At 36.2% G+C, this 13069-nt stretch overlaps 1 protein-coding gene across 1 annotated transcript; it reads left to right on the top strand.

Annotated features, from left to right (window-relative positions):
- Positions 1-2470: 2470 nt before the first annotated feature.
- On the top strand, positions 2471-3388 carry LOC115306792 (olfactory receptor 4A15-like). The gene has a single exon (XM_029957360.1). It carries the CDS (start codon positions 2471-2473, stop codon positions 3386-3388), a length of 918 nt encoding a protein of 305 aa, XP_029813220.1.
- The last annotated feature ends 9681 nt before the right edge of the window (positions 3389-13069 follow it).

Below are 13069 nucleotides of genomic sequence, written 5' to 3'. Positions count from 1 at the left end.
CAAGACTTCTCCTTTTAGGGGAGAAGCTTGCTTTTTAAAAATATTTTATTTATTTTTGAGAGAGAGAGAAACTCTGAGCAGGAGAGGGTCAGAGAGAGAGGAAGCACAGAATCTGTGTTGACAGCTCAGAGCCTGGTGCGGGGCTCAAGCCCATGAACTGTGAGATGATGACATGAACTGAAGTCAGATGCTTAACCGACAGAGTCACCCAGGTGCCCCAGGGAAGAATCTTGCTTTATCTACGTTTGAGACAAGTTTTAAATGGCTTGTTCTGAAATTTGCTTTCATCGTCTTCTGGAAGTCAGTTCAGGTTTCTGTGTGCAAAGATGTAGCCTAAATCTAACTGATACAGTTTTGCCTATTTTGAAAGGCATGCTTTAAAGAAGAGAGTTTTTACATATTTTATTTCTGCCTACATTGGACATTTCTCTTTTGGTGATTCAATCTCAAGTTGTTCTTTTGTGATTTCTCCCCCAGAGGACATATTTCTGCAAGTCCTGTTGTACATGGTGATTATCCTGGTGGCATCTCTGGAGATGCAGGGTCAACTCTCAAAATCAGATGAAGGTCCCAATGAATGTAATTAGGGAAGACTCACTCTTGGAGATGCACTAACTGAATGATTCACCCATACTTGTAGTCCGTCCCCAGATAAAGTGTTTGCAGACCTTTGTCTTGACCTCAGAGAATGTATCACTGTTCACCCAAGTGGCTTTTTCAGGAATTGAAACGATGGACTCAGAATATAATGAAATATGTATATTAAGTTATTCTCCATCATTCAGGGAATCCAAAATTTAACTGTGCTTTGTGAAGACAAGCCAGTATAATTGACTGAGAATTGAATGTTGTCAAGGCTATTTCACTATTTTACTTGTTTTGACATAAAAACCAAACCGCATAACCTTTGCTTAAAAAAATTACAATTTTCTCTCCCATAAAGCTGACCCTCCTCCCCTTTTTTTAACCTCACAATGTTGATTGAACATTCATTTGTTGTTAGGACAAATTCTGCCCACAATGAAGATTTGGGGTCTTTTTTACCCAGTCAAGATTCAGACTTGTTTAGGTTACAGGACTTTCATATTCATTTTGAAAAACCCAGCAATTCAAGGTGTAGCCGTTTTCTGAAAGGCTGAAATGTTGAGACTTTCTGCAAGCTTGGAAAGCATTGTTCATATGGAAGTGGTTCAAGGTCCAGTGATAGTGTGTCTGTTTTCCTGTTCTGTGTGCACAGAGATGACATCAGCATACAAAAGACAAGGGAGAAGGGACTACAACCCAGACCTTGGACTGAATGGCTGTCTCAGTATGCAGGTAACTCAGGAAGGGTAATTAGATGTAAAGCCTAGGCTTTACATTTTAGATTTTGGGGGTGCAGGAATTCACAGTCCTTTAAAAGCTCTCCTGTTTGATTCTGAAAACTGGCCAAGTTAGACATTCTTTGGGAATACTAACAAATATGAGGATTGACTCAGTTCTGTAATATTATTTTGGCTATTTTTATACACAAAGATCCAGAGTAAATGCACTTTCTCTAACATCTGTGTTACTAGACATAGTTTCAGGTGTAACTATTTAATGGGCAGATACTTGTAAATCTAGTGATAGTTTCAACTCATGTGTTCTCTGAGCATTGCTCGTTAATCTGTGAAAATTTAGAGGATGAGGTAGCATCCACAGATCTTGAAAGGGTGACTTTGAAGAGACTAAGGTAACATTTTCATAAGCAAGGTGTTACTTCAATTTCTGTTTATGTTCATAGATAAATTTCAGCATCATAGCATGTGTGTGTTGGCCATTTCTTAAGATGCTTATTTATATGATTTACTCACTTTATCATTGATTCATTTGTAATTTACTTAAATGCTTAGAGCTCTGTGTCCATTTTGTTATTCACTCTGTGTATGTCCTCTAAAACATAAATCTTTTCCCCAAAATATTTTTATCTATTGATGTTATGGTATCTTTTTAAAATCCTTAAGATGTCTTGAAATTGTAAAATATATCAATTTGTGATTTTATTTATTAGTTAAGAGGATTCTAGAATATAGATAGCCACCTCTTTTATTAACTGTGGAGTAAATACAAATCTTGCTTTAGTTTTTTATTAAACCTTAATTGATTTAGAATTTTTATATGAAGAATCTACTATAGGTACAATTGTACTAGTTTCCAGAAGGAATGCTGCTTGTAGCAACCCATTTATTTAATAATATGTCCTTTCCCCATATATGTCTTTAAATACTTGTCTCTCCATTAGTTTGCAAGATTGCTGAACTTAGGAAGCATGTTTTAATCAGCCTTGTATTCTTGTAGTTTCTGAGGGTACTGGAACATAAGAACTTATAATGCCTATTTGTTGAATGAATAAATATATTACAATAAGGCTTCAGGAAGTCACTAATAATAATTATATTTGTAGCTAATTTTGTCCCAAACTCTGAAATAAGGACATGCAAAAGGACATATGGAACACAGGATCAATGTGACTGAGTTTGTCCTCTTGGGTCTCACTCAGAGCCTCCAAGGTCAGAGAATATTATTTGTTGTGTTCTTGCTCATCTACATGGTGACAATGGTGGGCAACCTCCTTATTGTGGTGACCGTGGTGGTCAGCCCAACCCTGGATGCCCCTATGTACTTCTTTCTTGGTTACTTATCATTTATGGATGCTGTGTATTCTACTACGGTCACTCCAAATATGATTATAGACTTACTCTACGAGAAGAAAACCATTTCCTTCCAAGCGTGCATGTCCCAGCTCTTTATAGGGCACTTGTTTGGTGGTGCAGAGATTTTACTCCTGGTAGTCATGGCTTATGACCGCTACGTGGCCATCTGCAAACCCTTGCATTATTTGACAATTATGAATCAACGTGTATGTGTTCTGTTGCTGCTGTTGGCCTGGGTTGGAGGATTTTTGCATGCTGTTGTTCAACTTCTCTTTGTTTACAACCTTCCCTTTTGTGGTCCCAATGTCATTGACCACTTCATCTGTGACATGTACCCATTATTAAAACTCGCTTGCACTGACACTTATGTTATTGGCCTGACTGTGGTTGCCAATGATGGAGCAATCTGTGTGGTCATCTTTACGGTCTTACTCATCTCCTATGGGGTCATTCTGCACTCCTTGAAGAACCTTAGTCAGGAAGGGAGGCGCAAAGCCTTGTCCACCTGTGGGTCCCACATTACAGTGGTGGTCCTCTTCTTTGTCCCCTGCATGTTCATGTATGTGAGACCTCCTTCTACGTTACCCATTGATAAATCCTTGACTGTGTTTTACACAGTTATCACCCCTATGTTGAACCCCTTAATCTATACTCTGAGAAATGGAGAGATGAAAAATGCCATGAAGAAGCTCTGGACCAGAAGAAGAAAATGAAGCAGAAGAGAAATGTATCACCTCTTTTCAATGAAGAGTTTGCTCCATCCAGCAAGGATTATTTATTTGTAATAAGTTTCTCCTCAGGCTTACACTTGTGCATGATGAAGAGCTTTAAAGATATCAGTACTTCCAATGGTCAAAAATATTTCTAAGATTTTCATCATTTCTTAGGAAAGTAGATACGTAGTTTTTGCACATAAAATGTCTCTATTGAAACTATAAGTTTATGTTCTGTATGATGAGTTAGGCTGTAGTTAGTGCTGTAAACTTAATCTTGTTAAAGAAGATTTTTCATATTTCTCTCTTACATAATTGTTGACTTTCAGAATTCAAAGTGCTCTTTGTATATTTCAGAAAAAGAAATTCAGAAATGGGACAGAAACACTTGTTTCACTCCTCCCTTACAAAGACAAACCATATTATAGACCATATTTTTGTATATGCAAGATATTTAAGTATATAATTTTGTTTATATTGCTTAGGACATTAAGATTGAGGAGGAATGCTACTTCCAAGGTAGAATATTAATCACAATTAAGCTAAGTGTAGGAAAAAAATCTGAACAAAAGAGGTAGATACATTAAGTAAAATTTACTTATTTTTCTGAGTGGGGGATCATATTATGTCCTCAAATGAAAAACTTTGTTTAGTGTTATATTTCATAAAGATGATTCATTAATCTTCTCATACAGCTTAGTATATCTGAGAATTCTCTGCCATTTTCACTATCTCCACATCTTTTTTTTTTTTTTTTTGCTTATAGTGTTCAGTAGCCTTCTATAGTTACCCAGTCCCTTCCTTTCATATATAAAATTACCATAGTACATAATCCATGAGGTTTAAATATGCAACACAGAGCCTGACACCAGATATTTTGGGTGATATCTTTGGTAAGAAAGGTGCTGACAAGGGAAGCCTGTGTGCCTCAGTTGGTTAGGTGTCTGACTCTGGGTTTTGGCTCAGGTCATGATCTCAGGGTTTGTGAGTTCAAGCCCCACATTGGGCTCTGTGCTGACAGCAGGTAGCCTGCCTGGGAATCTTTTTCTCCCTTTTTCTCTGCCCATCCCTTACTCTCTGTCTCTCTCTCTCTCTCTCTCTCCCTAAAATAAATAAATAAATACAAAAAATAAAAATAAGAGAAAGGTTCTGATAATATGCCATGCCATTCTGACCTGTGCTGTTAATGGAATGCAGATTATTAGGTAATAAAAGAACCATAATATATGTTGATTTATGTAACAGAGACCTCTTTCATAAGCCTCCCTCTCTCTAAACTAGTCTTGAAAGAAAATATTATCTACTATGGAAGAAAGCATGTGGTCAAGGAAACTCAGGGTTTTGTCTCTTTTACTTAGTCTCAATCCATGAGGTGCCAGCTTATGGGGGAATAGAGCCTTTTCCCTGGTAAATCACAGTGTATGAGGAACTTTATATCCTGATTTTTTATCCCTATTATTATTACATGAAGATATCTTATGTCATTGCAAAGTCTTTCCAAACAGATCACTATTCTCTAGATAAGATTAAACATTTGACTTTTATCAGAATTTGTTTTTTTAAGTCATCAACTTTTGGATGTTACTATAGACTGAATATTAGTGTTCTGTCCAAAATTCATGAATTAAGTCCTATATAATATGTGGCGTTTGGAGGTGGGGTCTTTGGGAGGTGATTAGGTCATGATGGAAGAGCTCTCATGAGTGAGATTAGTGTCAGGGCACCTGGTTGGCTCAGTCATTTGAGCGTCCGACTTCAGCTCAGGTCATGATCTCATAGTTTATGGGTTTGAGCCCTGCGTTGGGCTCTGTGTTGACAGCTCAGAGCCTGGAGCCTGCTTCCAATTCTGTGTGCTCTCTCTACTCCTCCCCTGCTTGTGATCTGTCTCTCTCTGTCTTTCAAAAATGAATAAATGTTAAAAAATAAAGAAATGAATGAGATTAGTGTCTCTGTAAAATGAGACCCCATAGAAATCACTTGTCCCTTCTGCCATGTAAAGACACAGCAAAAAGAGCCAATTTGAATACTTGATCTACTGGAGTAAGATTTGAGCCTTTTCTTCATTAAAAAAATGTATATATATATATATATATATATATGTATATATATATATATATACATATATATATATACATACACACATATAATTGTATATTGGCTACAAATATTTAGTCTTCTTTGATATTTGCTACAAATATATTGTTTTGCTGTAATTATGGGTGTTTTATGTATTATATTGTATTACTATTATAATGTATACATTATATTGTATTCTTTTACTTTTTGATTTCTTCTATCACATCACTCTTGGAAAATTTCATTTATATTCATTCAGTGAATTTATACATTTTAACATCTTTTTAAAAAATAACTCTCAAAAAAGTTTCTTTTAGATTACTGCTTTTATTTTAATTAATTTTTTTTAAGTAGGCACCATACCCAGTGTGGAGTCTAACATGGGGCTTGAACCCAAGACCTTGAGATCAAGACCTGAGCTGAGATCAAGAGTTGGACACTCAACCAACTGAGCCATTCAGGAGCTCCAAAAAGTTTTCCTTTAAAATTATCTAGATTTTTGTTTGTTTGTGATGAGGACATATATAATCCTGTTTTCTTCAAACAGCACAAATAATCTGCCAACATTATTATTAATTTCAGTAATTAAAATTTTTCTATATAATATGTCAAATTTTAGTAGGTTTGATTGGAGGCCATTTCACCTCTTCCTCTGTTGCATCTCCTCTGCCTCCTCCTCTTTTTCCTTTGGCATTGCTCTTTACCACTAATCTTCTAGATTTTCATGTGTTTTATATCTCATAGGGATAATTGTTCTTAAATACTTACCCTTTTCAAATTTCTTGAAATTTCTAAGTATTTATTTTTCCTGATAAACTTTAGGATTATTTTGTTTTGTTTAAAATTTTCCATAAAAATATTTAGAATTTCATAACCCTCCATATTTATTTTGAGGAAAATGGTATGTTTTAATATCTTGTTTTCCTACCCAGAAAGACACATGTATTATGAAGGCTTGGTCAATGTCTCAATAAAAATTTGTAATCATCTCCATAGAGTGTATAGGAATCTTGCCTTTTAGTTTTCTTATTTAAAAGGTGGCTTGTCTTATTTACATTTGATTTACATTTTCAAAGAGCTGATTGGAAAGGGCTTAGTATCTTTTGCTAGCATGAATTATAGCACAATCCTCAAAGGTATTGGTGTATGTTTGTATGTAATGTTGATACCCCTACATTTGGCAATACACAAATATGTATTCAGGCACAGAGATCTGTATCTGACCTCATGTAGGTACATATTCAATGATATGTAGGTCATATCCGGCTTCATATATGTGTCTGTATGTGAACACACAGAGGTCCATATCTGACAGCCCATGGGGCAGTATCCAACTACACATATGAATGCATATGTGTATGGATATGTATTTGATATGATCACACACAGGCCTGTATCTGTCTACACACAGGGCTATATCTTGCCATATATGGGTCTGATACAGATGAGTCTGAGTACATATGAGTTTGGGCAGGACTTGACTGAACAATTCTTCTGTTCCATGTGGCATGGACTGAGGTTCCTCTTTGGTATTCAGCAGGTCGCCTGGCATTTAGGGAGTGTTTAAGATGACTTTATTCATGTGGTGGTACCTTAGCAGGAATGGCTAGAAGATCAGGCTCTTCTAGCTCCTTCTCCTTCTCCATGTAGCCTGTCTCTCCAGTGAATTTTTAAGACTTGTAAATGGCAGTTCAAAACTTCTGGAGGGAGGACGTGGTATTGGTATTAAGGACTTGGCTTGGCATTAAGCCAATTAAGAGCTCATCCCAACTTGACATCAGCTTGAAATTCAGGATCTCAAGTTCTAAATCCAGACTGCGTCTGCACCAAATGGAAAGGCAACCTATGGAATGGGAGAAAATAATTGCAAGACTCATACCTCACAATGGGCTAATATCCAGAATATATGAGGAACTTGGCAACCAAACAGCAAAAAACAAAATGAAACAAAAACCTGACTTAAAAAATGCAATGTGCCTGAAAAGACATTTTCCAAAGAAGATATACAAATGGCCAGTAGAAACATGGAGGGGTGCTCAACTGGGACATGCAAATCAAAACCACAATAAGGGGTGCCTGGGTGGTTCAGTTGGTTAAGCAGCTGACTTAAGCTAGGGTCATGATCTCACATTTCAGGACTTATGAGTTCAGTCCCTGCATTATGCTCTGTGTTGACATCTCGGAGGCTTCAGATTCTGTGTCTCCCTCTCTCTCTGCCCCTCCCCTGCTGCCTCTCTCTCTTTCCCTCTCTCTCTCAAAAATAAATAAACATTAAAAAATTCCAGAAAAACCCCACAATGAGATATCGCCTCATACTTGTTAGGACGGATGTCATCAAAAAGAAAAGAGATTACATGGCTCAGTCGGTTAAGTGTCTGACTCTTGATTTTGGCTCAGGTCATGATCTCGCGGTTCCTGAGATTGAGCCCCGGGTCTGACAGCACAGAACCTGCTTGGGATTCTGTCTCTGCCCCTCCCCAACTTGTGCGCGCACACTCCTCTCTCTCTCTCGCTCTCTCTCGCTCTCTCGCTTGCTCACTCTATCAAAATAAATAAAACTTTAAAAAAAGATGGAGTCCAGTTTATTGTTGTTGGGTGTATAAATTGTTTTAGCCATTCTGGAAACAGTATGGAGTTTCCTCAAAAAAGTGAAATAGAATTACCATATGTTCCAGATATTTCACTACTGTATGTATATCTAAGAATATGAAATCAGAATCTTGAGGAGATATCTGCACCCCCGTGTTCGCAGCAGTATTATTCACTGTAGCCATGACATGGAAATAACCTAAGTGTTCATTGATGGATGAATGGAAAAAGAAAAATGTGATATATGTATATAAGAGAATATTATTCAGATATAACAAGAAAGAAAATCCTGCCAATTGCAACACCATGAGAGGCTTTGAGGGCATTAAGCTAAGCAGAATAAGTCATAAAGAGAAAGACAAATACTGTATGATTTCATTTATATGTGGAATTAAAAATCTCAACTTATAGAAGCCAGAGAATGATGCTCACCACGGCCTGGAGGGTGGGACAAATGGGGAGATGTTAGTCAAAGGGCACAAATTTCTAGTTATAAGATGAATAAGTTCTGGGGAGCTAATGTATAGCAGGGTACAGTAGTTAACAATAATGTATTACATAGACATAGTTGCTGAGAGAGTGAATCTTAAATGTTCTCATCCCACACAAAAATTCTAATTATGTGCAGTATATATGTGTTAGCTACCCTTATTATGGTAATCATTTTGCTTATGTGCCAGCAATTCTGACAGAGATTGGCTGGATAGTTTTTATGCTTCATGGGGCAGGGACTGAAGTCACTCTGTGATATTTATCTGAAAACTGAGGGGTCTGCAGGATTCTGGGCAGCTTCATTCATGTTCAGAGTGGCTTGGAAATGGCGATTGGAAAAAACCCAACAGATCCCTCCCCCTACTCAGTTAGATGCAGGACCACAAGCTGGACAGTCAGACTTTTTCATGGTGCTCAGGGACCTCAGTGGTAGAAAGCAGAAGGAGTCAGGTCAGTTAAGGATTATATAATAACTAGCCCAGTGTCACTTTCACCATCTTACACTGCTTAGAGCAGGCACATCCGGATTTGTGATTGTGGAGAACTAGATGAGGACACTTGGTGGGGAAGTCCATGCTTGATGGCAAATTCACACTGCGGAACAGCGTGTAGGATGGAAGACGTTGTCTCTTTTTCAGAAAATACAACTGTCCACATCTCTGAAAGGCCAGGCTGGAAGTTTCATGTTATAGATCATTTTGTAGTGAATAGCATCTTAACAATATTGAATTGTCTAGTTCCTGAACACAAGATATCTATTTGTTGGGGTGCTTTCAAAATTTTGGTTTGTAAATGTTTGTAAATTTTAGTGGAAGGATGTTGCTTACCTTTTCCTGAGTACTTTTGTTTTCAGACAGTAATGTAAAAGATGTTTAACATTGTGTTTTCAATTGTTATAGATAATAATATATAGAAATGCAACTGAATGTTTTATTTGGAGCTTGTGTCCTGAAAACTCACTAAATTCACTTATTATTTCTAGTAATTTCTGTAGATTCCTTAGTTTTTTCTATGACACAGTCCTGTTGTTTACAAGAAAGGGACAGTTCATTTCTTGAAAAGATCTAGGAGCATTTAGCTTACAGAAACCTATTTTTGAGTCTTTTTCAGAAGATTGTGTTTTTCCTTTATTTTACCCATTTTATCTAAGGTATCAAATTTATAGAATAATGTTTTGCATAAGAACAATTTATTATCCTTTTGAGTCAGAAACATCTGTATGATTTTATCTGCTTTCTAATTTCTGATATGGGTAATTTTCTCTTGATCGATCTCACTTGCTAGAATGTTCTCCGTTGTAGTATAAAATTACCAACTTTGTAACTTTATTTTAGTTTATGTTTTCAATTTTATTAATTTTTTTATCTTTCTTCATTACATCTTCTTTCTTTTTTTTACTTTTACTTTTATTTAGTCCTCTTTTCTAGCTTCTAACAATAAAAGCTTAGATGCTTTTTGAGCTTTATTTTTAACACAAGCATAAAACTATACATACATTTTAGGTAAGTATAAATAAATACCTTAGGTAATCAACTTTGGTGTGGCTTAGCATGTAAGAAAGATCTTCAGTTGGTTCATACAGATATTTATAGTTATATTTATATATATATTTATTTTTATATATTTAAAAAAATGTATTTAAATTCAAGTTAGTTAAAATACAGAGTAGTCTTGGCTTTAGGATTAGAATCTAGTGATCCATCACTTACATATAGCCTCTGGCATTTACCCCAACAAGGGCCTTTCTTAAAGGCCATCGCCCACTTAGTCCTACCCTCACCAATATCCCCTCCAAAACCCTCAGTTTGTTCTTTGTATTTAAGGGTCTCTTATGGTTTGCCTTACTCTCTGTTTTTATCTTATTTTTCCTTCCCTTCACCTATGTTCATCTATTTTGTTTCTTAAATTCTATATATGAGTGACATCATATTTGTCTTTCTCTTCCTAAATTATTTTGCTTAGAATAATGCACTCTAGTTCTATCCACATCATTGCAAATGGCAAGATTTTGTTCTTTTTGTTCACCAGTATTCCATTATACAAATGTATCATGTATTATATATAATATTTTTTTAACACTCAGCAGGAGCATCAATTCATATATTCTGGGCTATTTGTTCATCAGGATATTGAGCTATAAAACAAAGCTTAGGGCAGAAACTTGTCTCCACAAGATAAAAGTGTCCAAAGACAATTAGAGGCAGAAAGCTTCTATGGGGCAAAAACACCCAAGGTTAGCTTGTGAAAAGGGTTCCTTGAGACACAATGCTCCAGCAATCTTAAACTTTGGAGATAACAGCTACTTGGCTGTATCATGTGCAGGGAAACACCGCCCATCTGGTGTCTGACTCCAGTGTAATCTCAACTCCTAATGCCACTTGCCTCCCAAACCTTTTGCTTCTTACATACACAAATTGATAATCACTATCTTATTGTTTTCTTCATGGTGTGGTGAAACTATTTACTGAGAGGTCAATGTACATTCACCTCTATTTATTGACCTCTCAATATATGGAGACAAAACCCCTATTTGGTGCTCTTGTCTCCTCCTAGATATTAGCCTCTTTCATATTCAATTCTGCATCCATGCTCTTGCTGGACAAGAGAGAACTGCAGACTCAAAGTCTGTGACAACAGGTACCATTTTTTGAACCTCCTATCACTTCCTCATGAATGTTCTTGTTATCTGTTGAAAATAATTTAAACATATATGCAAAGGTTTATTTCTAGGCTCTGTATTTAATCCATTGTTATATTCATCTGTATGCCAACATCACAGTGTTTTGTTTTGATTACTATAGATTTATAGTGAGTTTTATAACCAGGAAGTCCTCTGTTTGTTTGTTCTCAAACTTTATACTGGCTGCTTCGAGTGCCTTAAATTTCCACTTGAATTTTAGGATAGATTTGTCTATTTCAACAAAAAACATTCTTTGGAGTTTGATAGGGATTGTTTTGAAACTGCAGATCATTTTAGGTATCATTGTCATCTTTATAACATAGACTATATCAGTTCTTTAAAGCCTTTCCATATATTTGTGTCTTCTAGAATGTCTTTCAGCAACATTTTGTACTTGTTCAGTATATAAGAATTTTGCTCCTATGTTTCAGTTTATTCCTAAGTCTTTTGTTCTTTTCAATAGTGTTGTACAAGGAGTTGTTAGCTTAATTCCTTCTCTGGGTTGTCATTAGTAGCACAGAAATCCAGTGTTTTTTTGAGAAAACAAAACAAAACAAAAAATAAACCAAAATAAAGCATCTAAGAAACTGAGTTTAGAAGGTATGTACCTCAACCTAAGAAAGGCCATATATGACTGATCCACAGGTAACATCACACTTGACAGAGAAAGGTTGAAAGCTATCCCGGTCAGGAGGAAGACGAGAGTGGCCATGCTTACCCCTTCTTTTCAAAATAGCACTGGGATAAAAATCCCTGTGAAAGTTTTAGTGTATTTTACAAAAAGATCATGCCATCCTGGCAGTGAGATTATCTTACTTACTTAATTTTTGCTAAATTTTATTCCCTAGAAAGATTTTTCAGATGGTCGCCCCTTCCTTTCATTGAGATCTCAGCCTAAGGATAATCTTTGAAGAAAGTTCTTCCCTGGTCATTCTCCATAGGATTCTCCCTGGATATCCTATTTATTGCATTAGTAACTGATGAGGACAACAATTAGTTTACTAAATTGTCCCTTGATTTACTGTCTGACTTTATTATGAGAACATAAGGCTTTAGAGGAAGGACATTATACATGATTTTTCCTCCCTGTCTTTAGTTGTGTATTCTCAGTCTTAGCCATTTCCTGGCATTAAAGATGTGCTCAATATAACAAAATGTTTTAAACAAAACTCTTGGAGAATCATTAAATTAAAATTAGTGAATAAATATTTAAATATGTAACCACACTTATAGGCGGAGTAAATTGAGTATTAAATAAAATGAAGCAAAAACATTATATGACAAGTGGGGAAATATTTGACAAATTAATCTTTACTGAAACAAAATAACTACGCTGAAATTTTATTCATGACTGTCAAAGGTCTCATAATGGTCTTAAAGCCAATTTTCTTTTGCTCCATACATATCTTATAGGCCTTCATTATGTGATTTATTCTGGTAGCATCTTTACATTTAGATGTACTTTCAAGCTTCTATGAATTTCCGAGTGAATGATGTAATTAAGCAAGAATCGGTCTTGGAACTTTCCAATTCTAGGACTTAATAAGGAATGTGGTCAGAGGGATAAAATGTCCAGTGATCTTTGCCTGTACTGAGAAGATGCTAGAAGTGATAAAATTTTCAGGAGGTCCTTCTTAGGTTTAAAATAGGTCTAGCAGGAAAACAAGAGAGACCTAATGGAGAACCAGGGGGAACGGAGGAGGGAGAGAGAGTTGGGGAGAGAGAGGGATGCAGAACTTGAGAGACTATTGAATGCTGAGAATGAACTGAGGGTTGGGGGGGAGGGGGGAGGGGGGAAGAGAGGTGGTGGTGATGGTGGAGGGCACTTGAGGGGAAGAGCACTG

This window comes from Suricata suricatta, chromosome 11 (genome assembly GCF_006229205.1).
Source record: "Suricata suricatta isolate VVHF042 chromosome 11, meerkat_22Aug2017_6uvM2_HiC, whole genome shotgun sequence".
Taxonomy (NCBI): domain Eukaryota; kingdom Metazoa; phylum Chordata; class Mammalia; order Carnivora; family Herpestidae; genus Suricata; species Suricata suricatta.
This window is presented reverse-complemented; position numbering and strand designations above follow the sequence as displayed.

Excerpts from the sequence above, each read along its gene's own strand:
- LOC115306792 (XM_029957360.1), top strand. The coding sequence starts at position 2,471 with ATGGAACACAGGATCAATGTGACTGAGTTTGTCCTCTTGGGTCTCACT.